The sequence below is a fragment of the Rhyacophila brunnea genome, unplaced genomic scaffold (assembly GCF_057557595.1).
Source record: "Rhyacophila brunnea isolate RB1 unplaced genomic scaffold, BYU_Rbru_1.0 scaffold_20, whole genome shotgun sequence".
Lineage (NCBI taxonomy): Eukaryota > Metazoa > Arthropoda > Insecta > Trichoptera > Rhyacophilidae > Rhyacophila > Rhyacophila brunnea.
In genome coordinates, this window is record NW_028232860.1 from 18,441,201 (window position 1) to 18,462,146 (window position 20,946).

At 33.1% G+C, this 20,946-nt stretch overlaps 1 protein-coding gene across 1 annotated transcript in view; it reads left to right on the forward strand.

Moving 5' to 3' along the window:
- Ser (protein serrate) overlaps nucleotides 1-20,946 on the forward strand; it is a 477,847-nt gene that overhangs the window by 56,390 nt on the left and 400,511 nt on the right. Inside the window, exon 2 of the mRNA XM_085948044.1 lies at nucleotides 2,844-3,176. Coding sequence (XP_085804170.1) covers nucleotides 2,844-3,176 — 333 coding nt within the window. The remainder of the gene's footprint in view (nucleotides 1-2,843; nucleotides 3,177-20,946) is intronic.

A 20,946-nucleotide genomic window follows, 5' to 3' on the forward strand; every position in this document is an offset into this window, starting at 1 on the left:
TATCATATTATTATTCATGTAAAACACTTGTCTGAATTCCCCCAGGGATATTTGTACCTACACCTAACTCGAACATATCACCGGAATGGTGTATAAGCCCGCATTGTTTCTCCCAAAGAGCATGCAGCTTGCTTGTATTCCGCCCACAGGATTCGAATCCCATTACTTTACGCTACAAACGGAGTTACTACGGAGTCAGTGGCGTATCCCAAACATGAGGTAACTATTATTAATATAAGTATAAAAATCATTATTTGGATATTATAATCTTATGAAACTGAAACTCTCGATATAACGAGATACCTACTCATATATATATACCATATAACAGTAGCGAAGTGTGGATGTAGGCTGTTAAGATCCGCCATAAATAGTGGGCATTAAACTTTGTTAGTCAAATGTGATTCTTTTTATTCAACTAATACTACAATAATTTACAGATGGTGTTGGTTAGTTTTTAAAAATCTATTAAACCCTGCCTAAATCAAACCATAGTAATTGTGGTATACTTTGGGCGATACGACAAAATTGTGCACACTTTTTCATTCATACTTAGTTGATTTCGTTGGATTAAGAATACATATTACACATATTGTTGGTTAATTTTTTTAAATTCATTAAGCCCCTAAACTAAACTATAATAGATAAAAATATTTTTCTATCTATAAAATAAGTTATGTATGATTTAACTGCATAATTTTAGATATTTTATAGATAAACGAGTATTTTTTACTATTATCTATTATGGCTTTATATTCGTAGGGTTTAATTGAATTTTAAAAACAAACTAACACCATCTATAAATTGTAGTCTTATTTCAATGAAAACAAATACGTATGACTGATAAAGTTTAGTATACACCATTTTTGGCGGATCTTAATAGCCTACCTCCATCCTTCGCCACAGCTATATGGGTATAAATTAATAAAAAAAACTTATATGAGACACATAATAATATGGTTAAAATATTGTAAAATAATCTGTATGTAAAACCCCTCAAAATCAAACGGAAAAAACATAATAAAATTCTCTATTTTGGTTTTTTCCTTTCATGTCATTCGCCCAATTACTGAAGAGGGTGATCGCTAAAATTACAAACATTGCTAATAATCTCCTTCCACTTGGATCAGGTAACACGAAAATAATGAGAAGTGGGTTGCCTTCTGGGTGTAGCTGTAACAAGGTTTAATTCTTGAGTGTGGAGAAATATGGCTTAAACTTAAACACGTGCTAAAGAATGTTTTAATGTCAATAGTTATGTCTGTATCATAATATGCATTACAGTTTGTCACGTAATCGAAACGTGCATTTAATATTGGTAATATTGGTTTTATTTGCATTTTATGGACTGACTCGTGTATTGGTCCGTGGCGACTGATGTTCCTGTTTATATCTTATTAATGCTCTGTTCTGTGATCTGGAGCGATCTTGTGCTGATATTGTTGCTTAAGTCATTATCAATTCAGTTGCTTTCTGGATGATGTACTCCATCTAGAAGGCGCACGCCCTCGAGATCTCTCATCTTCTACACTGCCGGTGATCACTTCCCTCTCCAGGATTTTTGGATATTTTATAACAAATACGTCTTTTGCAAGTGGCTGAAAGACGTTCGTTATTGCCAAGTTCTTTCAGTACCCATAGACACATTAATTTGTGTTACTGGGTTGGCTTAAAAGTCGATATTTATTTCGATTGTCACACTATTCACAAGACGAAAAAACGGTTTATTAGCTAATACATAATTACAAGATAAAAAGAACTTTTATATACCACGTTTTTAAATTTTCTGTTGAATCATATAAACTTGATAATTCTATGTATTAATAAATACTTTTTTTTGTACTTGATAGAAATACTGAATAAATATTATAGAATACTGAAATGTCATTTTGACATTTCATATTGATTTCCATAGTAACGCACGTATATATTAATAATTTAGTTGCTACGACCCCTTAGCAACCAATAATAGTGAGTAGTAAATATTACTTTTAACGTTTTTTTTTGCAAAACATACAAAACAGAATTAACTGAAAATGAATTCAATTCTGTTAAAAGATGGCCTAAAGTATTAAAAGAATATTAAAGAAAAATTGTCGTCGTGTTCTGATAAATTCTAAAAGTTTCAAATGTCTCGCTAATGGGAAAGTTAGTTAAAAATCTTCAATCGTCCAATACAAATCTTGGACAAATTTTTTTTTACTGGACACACAAGAAAAAATCTGTACCGGACAAACAAGAATACAAGCTAATAAAAACGTGGTAAAATGGGGATATTGTTCTAATTTCAAAATACACTATAATAAAAAAATATTGTTAAAATGGTCCCGCTACACTTAAAACATAAAACCGTAATTTATTACGAATATTGAAATGTGCACTAATCGGTTTATGAAAGAAGGTGATATTTTAATCGGTATGCGTAACAACCGAATAAAAATAATAACCATGCCTGATTTTTTTTTGCCTGAGTTACATTTCCATACTTTTTATCTATAATATTTTGTAGAAATTATTCATAATTAGCACGCCACTGTCATATAGGTAGGTGTTTGAATATACATGTGTCGCACCGTTAATATTTAAAAGGCTCCTAATCGAGTAGGGCTTGAAAGGACGTTCCTGTGGAGTTCAATTTAGCTTTCATTGTTATGTGATGCTCATATATCGAATCTAGACAATAATATGGCCAATTTACTTATTTTATCAGCACTATCATATGGGTGCGATTACAGATACAACGGATATAGTTCTGCCAATGATAGTTACAGTGTGACTCATCGCAAAAATGAATGCTTGAAAATATTTAATCACTATTAATACTTTTATTTTTTTCTTTACAGTGCGCGCAATCATCGGGCTTCTTCGAGCTTCAGATCCTAGAAATGTCAAACCCTCGCTCAGCTCTCGCCCTCGGGGGCTGCTGCGGGACTCCCTATCCCGAATCATCAACTTCTACAGTTCCTCCCGTCGTTATGGCGACCACACCTCCTCCCCTCTGCACCGTGGCCTGCAGGACTCATTTCCGACTTTGCCTGAAGGAGTACCAGACCAGCGTCACCTCAGGCGGATGCTCGTTCGGCAACACGACGAGTAGTGTGCTTGGGGGTAGTTCATTCACAGTTCCGGATCCTGATAAAGCTGGCATGTTGCTGCCCTTCACATTCAGATGGACGGTAAGTACCCAAAACATGGGCAAAAATTTACATCTATTTAAACAATTTAAATAATAAAAATACAATTTTCATCAAACAAACTAATTATATAATATATATAAGGTAATATTGAAAGGTATAGTCTGCTTATATTATAATATGCTTCAAATATTCTAAGTAAGTAGGTATTATATTATTAATTTTATTAAGACCAAATCGACATGTGTAGATTTTTTATTATAAACTCTGACGTGTAGGTATCTGCTTGAAATTTATGCCAACGTCCAAACCACGTTTCAACTAATGACAGAAAATGTCCGATTCTTAAAATTATTGCCAAGAAACTAATTTATAGATCTGGTCCGCCGCTATTTTAATTGTATTTGTAGAAAATGGCGTAAGTTATCTGTCGAGATATTTAGAATGTAGGTAGAGCGAGTCTCCGATACCTGCTATGTATGTAGGCATGTTGTGAGTGATCTCATTTTTGTATATTATCATTGCTACTCGGAACAGTCTAACATATATACTATACAAACAACGATTATAAAAATTCTACAAGAATAGCCCATCCGTAACCTTGCGCTACCAGGTGGAGCATATAGAAAGAGTATGAGCTATACATATAAGGAATCATAATGACAGTTTTGTATTACAATATTTGATAGTGATTCCGAAAGGATTATAACTAAAAAGTTAAATACCATCAAAAAGAATTCCTATACGGATCTAATGTACATAGGTTACATTAACTGAGTATATTTTTATAAGGAATTGTTGTTAGCGATTCGTCCAATCCACTTGCTCAATGCACTGGGTCAGAGGAATATTATTTTACATGATTTTTCCGGGCCGCGGGATCGAAATAGTAATGATTATATTATGATTAAATTACAGAAAAAAATAGTAGGTAGGTACTTTCTGCGCTGGAAACATTGTTTATAAATAAAAAAAGAAAACGATGGTCTCTTATGATGTTTTACTTAGTTACGTAGGTACAGATATTTGCTGTTTACGTGATTGTCTATCTAAACTAAATTATCAAGGTTCATTGTATAAAATACTTTTTATGTTTGCATGATGTTTTTAAAAATCTTAATACACTCCTGGACTTATACCTATCCTATATCTCAGGGGTATGATGGAATAATCACATTGCACTTAAATTAATCAACAATTAAATTAGATTATGTGACATTTAACTTAATTCCTATATTTTATGTGCAATTAGTGACTTATTTATCCGTGAACCAAAATTAGCATCACAGGAGAATTTTGTATGTAATGCCGGGTCCACACTGGCAACATGTCGCGCGACAATCTCGTTAAAGTTTACGATAATTATCATAATTGCTTAAGAAATTTTTACGATACTTATCATACTTATCGTAAAATTTAACGAGGTTGTCGCGCGACATGTTGCCAGTGTGGACCCGGCATAAGATGCATAAATCCCAAGGAAATCAAAAGTAATGGGAACTGAAATACCTAACAGGTGTGGAGTAACAGGCAACCGATCTCGAGTGTGGAAGAATATGGGATTAATTTAAACAATTAGTGTTAAGAATACGCGTGTACTTCGTTCTGACAACACTGCTCTCGGTCTATGCACTGACGCTCATTAAATATTGCTGTATTTTAAGGTTGCAACTGACAGTATTGCACATCTAATGTGCCGTTCAGTTTCGTAGGACAAAACCCTGCATCACGATGTAGTGTATTGGAGTATAGCCTATCGGAGTTTTATTTATTAATCTGTTTTGTGATAAATCCTAATGATAACTTGGCATATTATAAAATGAATCAACATTTTCTAAAATATTCATTTAAAAAAAAACTTAGCTATAACCGTACTGTCATGAAAAGCCTCAGATCTACGTGTTGCTTCCATAGATAAGCCTAAAATAAAATACGCAAATTCTTTCTTAATGAATGATTAAAGTTCATTCATTATATAGTTTCGGCATCGTATTTTCGTTCTAATGATGCCTCAATAGTTCAGTTATGTCAGATGTAAGCTTTTATTAGCTTATTATTTGTGGGAATTTAAAATGTGTCGTTGTAATGATCACAGATCAGCCAAAAGCTGTCTTTATAATTTCTCTTATTGTGTAAGTATTTGATATATTTTTTCAAAGGTTGAAGTTTGAATTATTTCCAAACAAGAGTAATGGCCTTTACTATTTTGATTTAAATTCTTTGTGGACTTAACTCCATTGATTAATTCACTCGTTTTGGTTAACTTTTGGATTGACGATTTTTTTTAAATATCTCTCAATATATAAATCAGGTTTAGCTCGTAAAAAGTATTCAAAACCCGTTTGGTTGGTACTTACTGAACTAAAAATTTACTTTACCAATGCTATTACGATTTGTAAATGCGGAAACAGAATAAATTATTATGTCTTTGATACAGATTTATTAAAAAAATGTTAAAAATTGTAACGAGTATTTTTCATATATTTTTTCTTTTATTTAATTAGTAAATCTTGACAGTTGACAGCTGCAGCTGTATAAAATGAGTATGTAATGGAAGGCTATGATATATAAATTGATTGGTAGCTAGTTTTTATAAATTTTACTTCGACTTTCTTATAGTTTATTGTAACATTAGGTTAGGTTAGTTTATGAACATACCAATAAGCACGAAGTTCAATAGTTTTTACAGAAAATGTGACGTATTTGGAGCAACGCTGAACGAGAAAAAACGATGCAATATGCTTCATGTAAGAACAGTTGGAGAGAGTATCTTTAATAATAACACTTAAATTCGTCCCGTGTAATTCATGCGCATTAGAAGAAATCGCAATCTGCGCAAGTTCACGGTTAAATTGTTCCACTAAGCCTAAAGTATCTTAACCATGGCCCCCACACCCTGAAGTGAGATACCAAGCTAAGATCCCTGTCGGGGCCTCTTACCTATCGCTATGGTGTTCACGGTCAAATTTAGGGTATTTAGTGTATTTTTTAAAACCTACATCCACTTGAATTATGAAGTTGTCGAGTATTGACAAACAATTAAAAATAACATCGCACAACGCCATATTTAAAAAAAATTAATATTACATATTGAAATAAAATATTTTTTTACCATTAGACCAAATTTGTGATACGTGTTTATCTCACTTATCTGGTTGATTTGCCATTCCGGGCAACCAGGCTAGAGCCCAGTCAGCCCCCTCCTCTTGTGGGGCCATGATCCTATCAATAAACACTAATAGTCTTTGATAATTAGAAGTTAAAATAATCATTTTTAATGTACTTAATAAATATCCAAATATAAATTCAGTAATGTCCAACCTTTTAGGAGCAGAGGGCTACCTTTGTTATTTTCGCCCACTTTATCCTTTTTCAAAAGCAAATGAAGCAGCCCTTATTTTGAGACAAATTATAGCGCGATTCCATTCACTGTGACGATTTCTAAAGGTGGCACATGTCAAAATAAGTGTGAGACAAAAAAAAAACTTTTAATATTCGTTTGCTATTAACGAATTCGCACTCGTCGAGGTTGCGATGAACAAGGCTTATCCGTATTCTAATATACTTGTCGATTTCCTTCCAACTGATCAATAACTGATTCAATACGAAGAAAATGTATGATTTTTTAGATCCTGTTTGCCTCCACGAGTTTCGGTGTAGTTTCGATCCCTCAACACTCGTCGTATCCTCATTCCCGGTTGGCGATATAACGTGCACCACAACAAGACCGCGCGGCGTCTGAATAGCATGCCCCGCCGCTGGTCTGTCTGTCACGGCGTCCCGGGTTCGGATCCCGCCCGCGACACGGCTCCGCTGACAGGTGGATAATATGCAAATCGGCCGGCTTGTACGTACGCCTCCGCCGTTCGAGACCGGACCGCGACTAACGATTTATGTGAGAATCGACTTTGTGGTTGATTTTGAAATTTACCCGAGTTGTTTGCTTTTTAGATTGATTTAGAAATACCTAGTGCGTCTTTGTTTAGATTGATTGGGTTTGAAGCAATTTTAGATAACATCGAATATTTTAATAGACTTTACCAAAATTTGATTTTTTTTTACAAAACTGTTACAATATGTAGATCGGTTATTCTTCTTTTGCTAAACGTAGTGTCCAAGTCAAAATTATTTCTATTTCTAAATTCTATTTATTATAATATGTTAACATTTTACCGTTTACTTTGTTATATCCCGTGTTCGCGCTGAGATTTCTTATCGGAAAGAGATAGTATAGAAAGTATACGGTCATCTCTATTGCACCGAGATGAAAGAAATACACGTTGTTCGTGGAGCATTGCAGACAATAATGTTCCTTCAATAATGAAAACCTAACCTAACCTAACAAATAATGCAATACATATATCGGCTATTTTCAAAAATTGTTTGCCGCTGGCTTCCTGTAAAACGATAAAAACCGTGTTTTATTTAGGCATGAATTTTATTTCAGTACTATACGACCCAAAGAGGTTGGACGGTCTTTAATATATGACCATATATTATTTCCGATACAGCATTTTACGGTGTGATACGGCGAACTGCATACGTACAAATTTCCAGACACGGTTTACTTTATGATATTGATTGACAAGTATACTCTTATTGCTTACCAACTTCCAAAAGTCACCTTAGCCATTACTATTGTCCAACAAGAAGATTTAGGCAATATCCGGAAGTCGCTGTCGTCGACTAAATGGGAGGAACTTGTTAGTTCACAGTTTTAACACGTAGCCAAGAAGATCTTGTCGTACAGTATAAGTAATTATTTTTGTTAATTTTATGATAAATTCCAAAAACACTCTAAATATTCGAAAGTTATGTAAAAATGACTTTAGACTTCAAGTTAACTTAGTTTTAGGTCTACTGTAACATTGTCTTTTTGAACATTAATTCCACAGTCGTCCCAAGTACCTGGTTTTATCATTATTATTGATTTATTATTAGCTAGAAGTTTTACCTATATTCCATGTGACCCATAAGGAATTAATTTTCTCCACGCAATCGAATAAATTGAATAAATTACACCTTGAGTGTGCGCCGTTCGATAATTAGCATTTTGATATGCACCCAGTTTATTACTTAACAACTGGAAAATTACTATTTTCAAATCTAAAATCACCTGCTCTCGATTATTGATTACTCTGCTAAACGCTGCTTTAATAATTACAACTAACAGTATTCCAATAGTACAGAATAGGCGGGTAAACAAATCAGCGGTTGACAACATTTTTTCTTTTGTATTTATAATAAAATACCTAGTTCATTCTAAAGTTAAATAAAAATTTAAATGAATGTTAAGATATTATACATATGATATTTTGATATCAGAAATTATCTAATAAGGTACCTACAGGATCTACAGAATTAAAAAAAACTTATTTAGCCTAGATTCTCGATAAACGCATTATCTGATATCTATTATCAAATACATTGAAAGAAAACCTTCTCTAGAAGACTGAGTTTAAATAAATGAAAAGTTAAGATGAAAAAGAGACCTATAAAATTGAGTTTTAGTCATTTAACATTGCGAATTCATTAGTAATAAACTTTACAATGTTATCGTCCGCATATTGATATCATGTCAACACAATTTTAAGTTCAGTCAAACAGTCAATTCCATTAAATATTATTTTGGCAATAGCCAAGATAAATAAAACATGTAAGCAAAACATTTGCACTGTCTATAATGTTGTGTATTGTGCATTTTATGAAAGTACTGACCACATCAATTATTTAGATGAACAACCATAAAAATCGCAAAATGATCCGGCGGTGCAAATCTAAGGAATGTAAAAATACACAATATCACTGACTAAATAGATTCGCATTGCTGTTTTAATTCTAATTTCATGATGGGATAAAATATTCATTATGTCGATTTATTTTTAAGAGCAAGAATAGAGTTTTAAGTCATAATTTTGTGTATAAAAAAAATTATTATCCGGCGCGTAAAAAAAATTTGCTGCAGCATCAACGTCACACCAAATTAATGTTCACATAAACTTATTATCTATCTTTCGAAGGAATCTTAAGTATTAGTTTATTCATACGATGTTTCGTATAATATGTAAAAGCAAATGTTTTGAAAACTTGCATTAATGAAACAACCGAAACGTGAAAATATATGTGAGCGAGGGTGATTATAAATCATGTCATATTCTTTTGTACAATACAATAATAATAGTACCCATGTACTTACATTCTATTCCATATTTCATATTATATATTATTCCATGTATTAATTCTTAAAGTAATGTCTCATGTGCTTATAGTTGACTATTACTAAGTTAACGCGATAACTGGCGGATAATAAGTTCTTATTGCATATTATATATTTTAGTAAAGCGACTCGCAGTGATTTGATCAGTGAACACAGGGATGTGACAAAATTGTTACTGCATGTAGATATTTATTAAATTGTAAACATGATACATAAATACTTATATTCATTAAAAACTCCACCTGTCTTTTCAAAATATGCTATTCACACGAGCGATGTTTCCGAAAAACTACTGAATGTGTCATATAATTATCATTAATAGACGTTACTTTATTTCGGATGATTGAATGTTAATTATGTGGCCTATCCAAGGAATTCGAAGTGTTTTGTTTGTCTGTGGGGTCAATCTTAAAATAATAAACTATGGTACTTAAGCAAATATAAATTGGATTCTTTGATATGTCATAGCATTTTGGCAATATGATTTCAATTGGACATAGTTATGCAGAAAGTAGCCAGTCCATAAAAAAATAATAAAAATGAGATATGATATAGATCAGATGCGAGAAGGTTTTCTTTACGTTCTGCTGAAAATGGCCAAACCGCAAAAAATATTATTCTTGAAATAAAATACTATTTACAATTTTACATACATTTTTAATATCATGTTGTTGCTAAAGTGCCATTATCTCAGCTCGATATTATTGTGGACTGGCTACATTCTGCATAACTACGTTCGATTACAATTAATACTTTGGACGCTGAAGACGCACATGCGCGTAATGACCAGGCGGCCGATCGATGTAATTAACATGCATTTTAAAGGTGCTAATTAAAAAATCATTATCTACTCAGCAGCGAATGCGTTAATACAAATATTCTGCGTACGTAGGTAGGTAACTAACTAATTTCCATAATAGATATGGGATATTACAATGTTTTTTTTTTAGTTTAAACTGGTAAAATAAATATTAGGTACACCCTCCTATAATATGACGAAACAAAAATTAACAAACATGGATAGAGACTAAAAAATAAAAAGTTTTTTTAAATAACTGTAAAAAAACAAGCTTTATGAGGTAGTGATTTAATTTTGAACGATTTAATTGTTTTATTAAAACACATCCCTGTATTGCTAGAGAATTATTAGAGAAAGTGGTATTTAAATGTTTGTAATATTGTCTCCCACACAGCTAATAATATTGTGTATGTAAATAATTCAATAAATGAAAATACCTGCTGTTCTGCATACCTTTTAATCAAACACGATCTATTTAAAACCTCTTAACACTGTTCACATGACAGTTTTATTTTATTTGTTGATCATTACTAACAGAAAATTATACAGATATACGTATTGACCAGTATCATATAGGTGAAAACTAATGAAAGGACAAAATTAATTATTTAGTGTTATAAAAATCTATGATAATGGTTTACGGTAGGTAAGGTTAGCGTTGACGGTGTGCTTTGCATGAAAGCCTGGTGAACCCAAACCAACGCAAAAGAATGCCCCTTAATTCAATAATTAATTAGTGATGACTCTCTACCCTATAAGAAATTCAAAGACTTGTCCCCGTGATATCCGTGTTGGCCGACTTTACTCTACCGAAAATACATGAACCAGGAAGATCTTTTCTGTCGATCAGTTTTGAATAAAAAATCGTATGCCGCGTATCTTTGCTGAACTCTTCGGGCTGTACGAAGATTGCAGCGCAGTTCAATCAACTAAGATTGGGAGACTGCGATGGCTAGGTCATGTGCACCGTATGAATGACAATGAACCGGCAAAGAGAGTGATGTCCAGCAATCCAATAGGACGTAGAAGAAGAGGGAGGCCAAAGATTCGCTGGTTGGATGGAGCTGCCAGTGACTGCCGTATTCTGGGGGTACCAAATGGGAAAGCGGCCACACTGGATAGGAACAGGTGGAGGGAGCTGTTGGAGGAGGCCAGGACCCACACCGGGTTGTCGCGCCCCTGATGATGATGATGATGATGCCGCGTATCTTTGGTGCCATTTTTTTGAAATCTAGCAAAAGCCTAATTTATTGTTTTAATGTAACTAACTAGAGATGCATTTACGCTCGAAAGGGCACTGAGTTAATAAGGGTTAATGGCTAAAACCAACCCTATTTTTAAATACTGTCATTGTTTTTTTCCTCTGATATTAGATGTCATATTTCTAACCAAAAATGATATCGCGGTTAATGGATGATTTTGCATACCATATCGTCTGAGTGTGTGAAAACGTGACATTGAATATTTTTGTGCAATATATTTTTTATGCGATCGATTTAAATTATTATTATATTTCCCAGATTCCAATTTATTTTCCTGATCACAACGGCTTTTTTCAATTTGGAGGCTCTTGGCAATAGTTCCATTAGTCGTATCGTAAATCAAGCTTTTTAAGCACTATAATACTCTGGCCAGGTACTTGTTCAAGAAATTTTACAAATATGACTCTTCGTCTGTCGTACATTTCAAGAAGTGCACGTGTCCTACACATCAAAATCGTTTAATCGATATTTATGACAAGTTTGCGACGGTCCCATTCTTGTAGAACCCGTGCGTAAAATTCATTATTATATAATATAACATGTAATCCTTCATCACTATAGAATATAGATTTTTACAGAACCTTTCCTCGTAAAATTACAAAATGTCCTTATTCATTCCTCTTCAGTGCATTGTCTGAAACAATGCTGCTGTTTTATTAACCCGAAGATGCGACAACCGGATTCACTATTATTTCTATCTTAAAAAGCTGCATTCCCCCCTGCACCCATTTACCCCCGTCCCCTCTCTTATCTTAGTTCACGCACATGCAATGCACCGAGCATGTAAATCGGTCGCATTATGTAAACAACTAGATCATCATTAGATATACGACAAAGAGAAATTTACAAATACGCGCATAGGAAATCCGTCTTTATGCATTGCAGCAATAAGTGTCAAAGTTGCCTGAGCCTAATCAGTACACTTCAAACTAAAAACCACCTTAACTTGCGTACAAAGTGGAGCGAAGCGACAAAGGTAAACGATTTCAGCGTCTTTGTCTATCTGTATTAATTGACTCTACAGTATAGTAAGGAGATTGGACGCTTCATCGCTTTTAAAAGAAATGGTTTGTTTATTATTAGCTCAAGTTAAGATAGAGTTGCACATGAACATACTATGGATCGAAACATATACCAAATGCAAAATTCGAATCGAAATAGAAATTCTGTTACCTCACCAAGAGAATTTATAGTAAAAAATCTCAGGTAAATGCAAATCGCGACCCTTTTTAGTATTCCGGAAAGAAAAATATATTTTCCAATAAAAATTAGGTGCGTATACCTATCAGCCATCGGGATAGTTGAAGACGCTGAGTTCCCTGATCGAAACTACAGATCTACAGTAGATACTTGGCTATATTATGAGAAAACAGAAGTGCATCATTATCCAGCTCATTATCAAATGAAAGAACAATGGTAGATGAAGACTTCATATTTCGTGGCATATGAATTTTCCTGCAAATGGTGGGTTACTAGATAGGTGATTGCACGAGAAGCACGAGAAGCACGAGATATATCTTTAACGCTTTAAAGTTTAAATAGTTTAAATATCCAACAGTGAGTATTATTTGACAAATCTAAATCGTTACTCTGAAAGCAGTGAGAAAATTTATTTCATTTGCCGCTTCACTACGTACGCTAAATTATTCAGATGGCACCACTGTAGAAAACGGTTCCAATTTCAAAAATTATTCACTTTATCGTTAATCTCACGCGAATGTGTTCCTTATATCTAATGCGTTTAAGGACGTGTATTGTTGTCTCGGCGCTGTTCCGTGATCCGTTTTCGCGGTCGCCTCACGCTGCGTTTTCTCGTATTTATGGGTAAAAATGAGGACTTAATAATCAGGAGGTTTCGATCTCGTGCGCTGCGTTTTGTTCTTCGCTCTGCGGAACGGCGAGTGAATGAAATGTAAAATCGGCCTGGTAATAATGGTGAATAAATATTGAATAAATGTTTAAATATTATTGTTGTCGGCTCGCTTCGTACGGCGATGTTTGCATTGCACACACACGCATACAAAATCCACACACGTACACACACACCCAGTTTTTCACTACTAACTGAAACGGACCAACATAATCACCGTGCTTGACTCCATCATTTAGAAGTAATATTTAGAATTATGACGTTTCTATACTTAAAATCGACCTTATAGGTACACTAAAGACATTAGTACAAGTAGACCATACAACGCTTTCGGGGTAATTTTAATTAATACTGTCGATCAGTGAATGGCAAAGATACCAAATGAATATTATAATGTTTAACTTTAACCATAACTTTAAAAAATAAACGATTCGCAATAAGAAGTTGGTAATTATAATGCAATCTATAGTATTTCATCTATAGGCACTAATATTTGAACGTAATAAACTAGCGACATCTCCAAATAGTATGGCACTATTGATTTATAATCCCAACTACCTACATTAGATATGCGAAAACCACTAAATATTAGCACCACGCTTTGGAGAAATAAGAAATTAGAAAAAATCTATCCTATATTATAAAATAAATACCTATTAATATGTATATAAATAATGTTTTTAAATCTTATACATATTCTAGTAGCTAGTGATTTCTCGATTTTTTTAGCTCTTCCAGATAAAAACGCGTGGACTTCAATCAGCTGTGTAACGCGGTTAATTTTATTATCATCGCTGTATATTCTCAAATTCTCGAGCATGATTTCTCGAGAAATGAGATTCTCAAAATTTCTGAAAAAATCGAGATATTTTGTTTCTTTTAAAAAATTTGGGTTAAGCTGAATATGCCGAACAAAGATTCACGCGTTTGTTGACGTTACTATCTATACATAATTTGAAACTACTTCAGACCTACTAGAAAAAAATATTAAAAAAAAAATACGACACCCGACGGGACTTTGCTGTAATCACTGGATTCGCGACATTTTGTTTGACCAATTTTATTAAGCTACGGGCATCCTATTTAATTACGATTAAATTAACTAATCTTACATGAAATGCTTATTTTGCCTAGTTTAATATAGTCATTTAGCGAAATCAAACAGGCAATTTTCGCTATAAATATCAACCGATTTGAGGAAATTAAAATTTTATTTTTAAAATTATTAAAACATGCGATATCTGGTATACACAAACCAATTTATATGGAAAAGTACAAAGTATATTATAAAAGTTTTAGATGGTTTTCTATGATGGCTATTTTAAGAATATTTTATTTTTTAGAAAGTAATAATAGGTACTTTACTTGTTTTATACACACGTCCCGTAATAAATTAATATTACACATGTCTTTTGTAATATTAAAAATCAATGATATAATAAAATATTTTATAAATTTTTATTTCCCCGCCTCTGCTTTTTTCAAAACCACTGTCGGCCATATTGTTTTTTTGTTTGTTCTTTATTCAAACGAATTTTAAAATCTGTCATTCAATTCTGATTGAGATGGATTATGCACAGGTGAAGAATTGATCTTTTCATATACGAAAAAAAATCATGAAACATTGTTTTACAAGAAGCTAAGAACCGGCACCCATTGGTTGATATATTTTATTTATTAAAAATAATTGGTCTGAGAGAAAATAATAAGAATAATCAAATGTGCAGAAGGTTTTTTTGGGGCGGTCCAAAAATGTATTTTACTAGTAACTTGTTGAGACAATAATCCCCAATCTAGGGTACTATCTGATCCACCAGCCAGTCTACGTGAACCAATGTTTTAAGGTAGAGTTAGCTTTATTACTTTAGGTCCTTTGGGCTGTCCTCAAATATTAAATGCGCATTACATGTACGTGACCAATTTAATTCATCTTATGATACGAAACTAATTCGTGGGTCGGGATGTGAAGTCAGGTAAGTCACAAAATGTCATTTTGAGATATAGCAAAAACAAAGTTCAAAAAATTCCCCACATTCCCCTAATTATAGTTATGTTTTTTTATGGGTAACAAATCAAAGTACATGTAATTAGCTTTCAATTATATGTCCTAGAAGTATTCTAACTATTTCGTTTCATTAAAACTTAATTGGTTTAAAAAAAAGGGAATTGACTTAACTGGATTTGCACAAAAAATGATTGACTTACCTTACTACGCATAAAGTAATATTGTTATTTTTTCATGTAAATCCGACTAATATTAGCAATAAAACACACGTTTTATACATAAATCTTATTGGTTTATTGAACAAAATATTATATAAATTTAAAATTAGCATTTTTACAACTTTTTTTTACTTTAATGTTATTTAAGTAATGAAAAGGCACACAAACCTGAATATTATAAAGTTTAATCGTTATCATTAAACTTCAGTATGAATGTCTTCAATAGTATCAGGTTAAATATCGCTGACTATCTCAGATGTCTCAAGTGACTCATAAAATTCTCTATAATACGGTGAAATGTATGGAAGTAAGTCTATCAAATCTTTCGTCTTGTCTCGTCTTATATATGAAATTTGTTAAAATGCAGTCGTTTCGTCGAGAGTTCTTTCAAATTTCTCTATTCCCAGTTCGTGTTTGTTGAATTGAAGCCACTTAACATCTCTCCAAACAAACTTATTCCCATCTGTGTCTATTTTTCTAAAAATTTGTAATTGCACGAGTCATTTCAGTGACTTTAAAAGGATTTTTCTTTGCAGCCTCACACATTGATTTGGCCCAATCATGAGGATGTTCGATCGTTCCACCAAATGTTTTTTTTTCTTCTCAATTATGCGATGGTCACTATCGCACTCCATATGTGTGTGGCCAGGGACTAAAAAGTGTGATCAATTTTGTTTAAAGTCTCAGAATGTTTTACTGCTATCATGCACATTACAGCTACGTGGCTATTTTTGTTTTGACCCGCACATCTATCAGAATACATGATCATATGCTTAATATTATCATGTACCCCTTGGTTAAGTATTTGAACAGGCATGAAGCGATATCGTTAGCTTTTCTATAAGCAAGAGTTTCATGGCATACATAGCAATATCCCTGGTTATTATCACAATCATGCACTGTCAAATGCCGTATGTAAAAGGCCAGGGAACTTTGCTGCATGTCAAATGTTACAATTTGGCAAGAAGAATCTTGCAAGTACTTTTTATCACAATTTTTTAGCTGAATATGCAAAGTCAGCTTCGTTATGATGCTCTTTCAATTCCTCATGATTTTTATTTCTTTCTTCATCGTTGGTGGAATTCTTAATTAAGTTAAGTTTATCGTATGTTTGGCAAGTAGGTATCCTTATTTGGCCGTTTGAATGTTAAGTTCATGCCAGGGAATATTTCTGCGTATAAACGAATATTGATGGGATTAGAGCTAATACTCTTCAAATATTGAGAATACATCACAGTTATTGTCATATGTGGCGGTAAGTATTTTCTGACAGTTCCTTCTAGAGTAATGACTCTTATAATGATGGAATTGAGAGTATAATATGTGTCTTAGATATTTGCCTATCTTCTTCGCTATCTTTTAGAGATATTTTTCCTCTTGCATATTCTTGAATAAGTATACCGGAAGTAGTCGCACTTTTTTTTCCAAAACAAAAAAATTGTGACTTTCACTTAATGTTTTTAGTATACAACCTTTACAAATTGGTTTCCGTAACAGTTCAACAGTCAAGTAATATTAAACTGTTGGCGAAAATGTTGTTTTCATGGTTCGCTTTGTCTGATACGACTTTTTTTCGTATTCATAACATCCATTATAGGTACTTATTGTGTAACTTTTTCCAGTATTTCGTGCAACTTTTTTATCATTTCTGAAGGCTTTGTATCATCCCTTAAGTTACATTTTTGGTGATTATTACTTCTCAATCGAGAACGAGGGTAACAGGTTAAAACATCATTATGATGTGTAATCGTGGAAGCACTATTTGAGCATGAAGGGCGTGGTTCTTCAATGTTGGTAAATTAGACTGTAATAATTCTTGAATATTAAAATCAAGATCTTTTATGCTATCAATGAATCGTTAACATACAAGTTATTGGAGTATGTGGTTGAACCTAGAAGCAAGATTGTTTATTTGGATATTATGTACGTGTTTTTAGATTTAAATAAATCAAATTCGATAAATTTGGTATATTTTTTATTATTTACAAATAATACACATACTTATTTATATAAGTCATAATTTATTATAATACCTATGACTATTTTACTTAGGTTCTGTTGTTATTTCTTTTTCAAATATTTCTCAAAACATCTTTAAAAATACGTTAAATTCACCAAAATCAACACTGAGTAGGTATGACGTTTGAAGGTAAGCCAACTATGAGTAGTAAGGTAAGTCACACAAAATGTTGACTTATCTGACTTACTCATGTGACTTAACTGTGTACACACCCCGTAAAATAAAAAATATGTTTTGACTGAAACTGCATCTCACCAATGGTGAGACGTACGGCTTACCTGACTACACACAACGAAAGATTTTTTTTTTTTTAGTATAGTGGCATTCATATCTCATTTTTGCTGTTTTGTGACTTACCTGACTACACATCCCGACCCACGAATTATTGTTGATTATAACATACTTTTTACACGTCGTCTTTAAGTTTATCCCACATTTCTCCATGAACGACTTCCGTATCCTGTTATACCATAACTTAAAGTTTTTTTGTAAGAACCTTTAGTTTTGCTTTTATCTAGGGACCAGGTCTTTCAAGCATCGAAATAGATTTAGTGGTTTTCGTACAATTTCATGTACACTATGAAATTACGTATGGTATATTATTTAACATACATAATTTTGAAAACACCTTGGAAAAATAGGTATATTATAACTAATTTTGAAAAAAATACGATACCCAGCTGGATTCAAACCCGCGCCCCCTGTGATTTGCGCCATTGTGATCTCCTACCGTTTAATCATCATCATAAGCACACTCTTTTCATTCCATTTATTTGTAACAAATTCATATTTCATGATTGGTCTTGGCAATATCTTGACATTTAGTAACGTGTGATATTGACTGATTTTTTTTTTTAAATTATTTATAACCATGTCTTTGCTTTTTCGTACAAGGTGGTTGTTAGTAATTTTGAACAATCACAAACACCCAGGCTTTGAGAAAAACACATAAATGTTTTTGTCATGACCGGAAATCGAACCCAGAACTCTCGGGTGGAAGGTCAGCGCCTTACCCACTGCACCACGAGAGCCGCCTGATATTGACTGATTGAGAGAATCGAAAATTTGTTGGAATGCCTGCAGTTTTTGATCAAGGTCGACTATATTCAGGCCGTGTTACTGAATTTCAAATTAAGATGATAGTGCTAGTTATTGATTATCTTCGAATGAAAAGCCTGTCCATCTACAATACATTATAGAATAACTAACGTATATTATAATCTCTACGCGTAAGATAATGTAAACAAATTAGATAGGTACTTATAAACACCGCATTTTGTGGTATCGAATATACCTCACAGCCACACCCAATTATTGGCCATTATAAATAATACATATTATATCCAGATGGACAATCTAAATATTATTGTTACGTAGTTTTATATCCGTTAGCGAACGTGATCAGCTGCAGTGTCTCACGATCTCCAACGCTGACGAACGGAGTGACGAACGTCACGTCATGGAGTGACGAGCGGGGTCAGTTGGACCACCCGTCAACCTCGCCGTCATTCGCTTTACAATCTGACGTAGAACGGTTTCACACACATAACATAAGCTGCGATTTCACTCAAGTCGACGAAGAAAACCTTCTCTTTATGTATTTATTTATGAAAGTTAAGCTGAAAAAATACTCTTGGATTAATGATTAAATTAGTTTCAAGTTATTTCACATTGTTTAACTCTGGTAATAATGCCCATAGATATTGAAAATCGTAGAAAAAGGCAGATCGGCAGATTTTGCCAACTGACAATGTTCGTTTAAAAAAAGGTTCAAACTGTGCTACGGGATGGGAGCATCAGTCTGATTAGATTTTAAACACCCAGAACAACGACATTATACACTTTTTCCCCGTAGCGGCAGTCCATGACAGCAGGTGACATGCATCTTAATGTGGGTGGGCCTTAATTGGCAACGCTGGTCACTCTTTGCCCCGCTGTGAAAAGGCTAGTGGTCGCTTTCTGCAAACGATTCAAACGTATTAACAACGAATGATGAAATCTCTCACATTTTAACATTAAATAATACAACATATAATATAGATAATTAATACAACAAAAAAATCGATCGATTTATAAAAACAAAAGGTTGAGATGAATTTATTACATATTATTAGTTGTAAAAGAAATGCATTAATATTTTAATATAAATATAGCTACAATAAAATTATTGCCTGCAAAAGAACATACTACCGCGTCATGTATTGTAAATACATAATATTATATAGTTACCTAACTGACTACACCGAACCATCGTTATTTAGATACTTATGAGTATGTCGATGAACACTCACAGAAATCGCATATTATATAAAGCACACTAGGAATACAAATTGCTGATAGTTTTAAAAAAAATTTTAAACCCCGCCTAAACCAAACCATAAAAGCTTAACCATAAAAATTTAACGCCATAATTTTAGGTATTCTATCTAGGAGAATATATTTTACCTAGTAGGTATCTATTATGGGTTGCTTTCGGCAAGGTTAAATTGATTTTTAAAACTAATTAATACCATCTGCAATTGTATTCTTATTTCAATGAAAACAATTAATCGTGACTGATAATATTTATGTCAGATTTCCACAGCTTACCTCCGCTCTTTGCCACTGCCACGTCACGGTGTATCCAAGAATCCTAGTCTCTCGCCAGTCTTTTTGCGTCATTCCAGGTCATATCAGCATCCGGTAACTCCGCCGTCTACACTCTGTAGAATTGTAGATAGTATTAAATTAAGTGGTATATGAAGTGTTCTATTTTTCCTGTGGCTACCAATTCACCAAACGCGTTGCAGAATCACAGAATAGACCAAAACTCCCCTTACTCTACCCTTATTCTGCTTACAAGATTTGTGTCCCTATAGTGAAATCAAATTGTGTAGATAGTATATAATTAGGTATTTAATATTATGTAGGTACATGAGTTTGACTAAACGTATAATTATTAAGAACGAGCTTTTAAAACGGAATCATTCATTACACGAAACAAAGTATTTTCACAACAATATTATTTCTCCATTGGGAGGCTGTCTTCACAAAGATACCAACATTGTTTTGAGCACAGTATCGGACGCGGTGTTCTGAGAAATTAACGAATATATTGGTGTCAATGGACTTGCATGTTTTTTTAATATCATGCAATTTTTATAACGGTTTATAATAATTAAAATTTATACTTTTGTTTTTGTTCTAAATTTACAACGAATTTATCGACATAGGTATTCAAATTAATTTAAACGCACGAAACAGTTTTATTTTACATTTCCTTTATATTTAATATTATTATATTAGTACTGTTAGAATCCTCTTTCATTAAAGGTTTGGTTCCGGATTCGGCTTTAGTGGAAAAATCAAATTAGGTTCAATAATCGGAGCCGCAGTTCTAGGGTATGATTCCGTTCCTAAACAATGCACATCTGTGTTATGT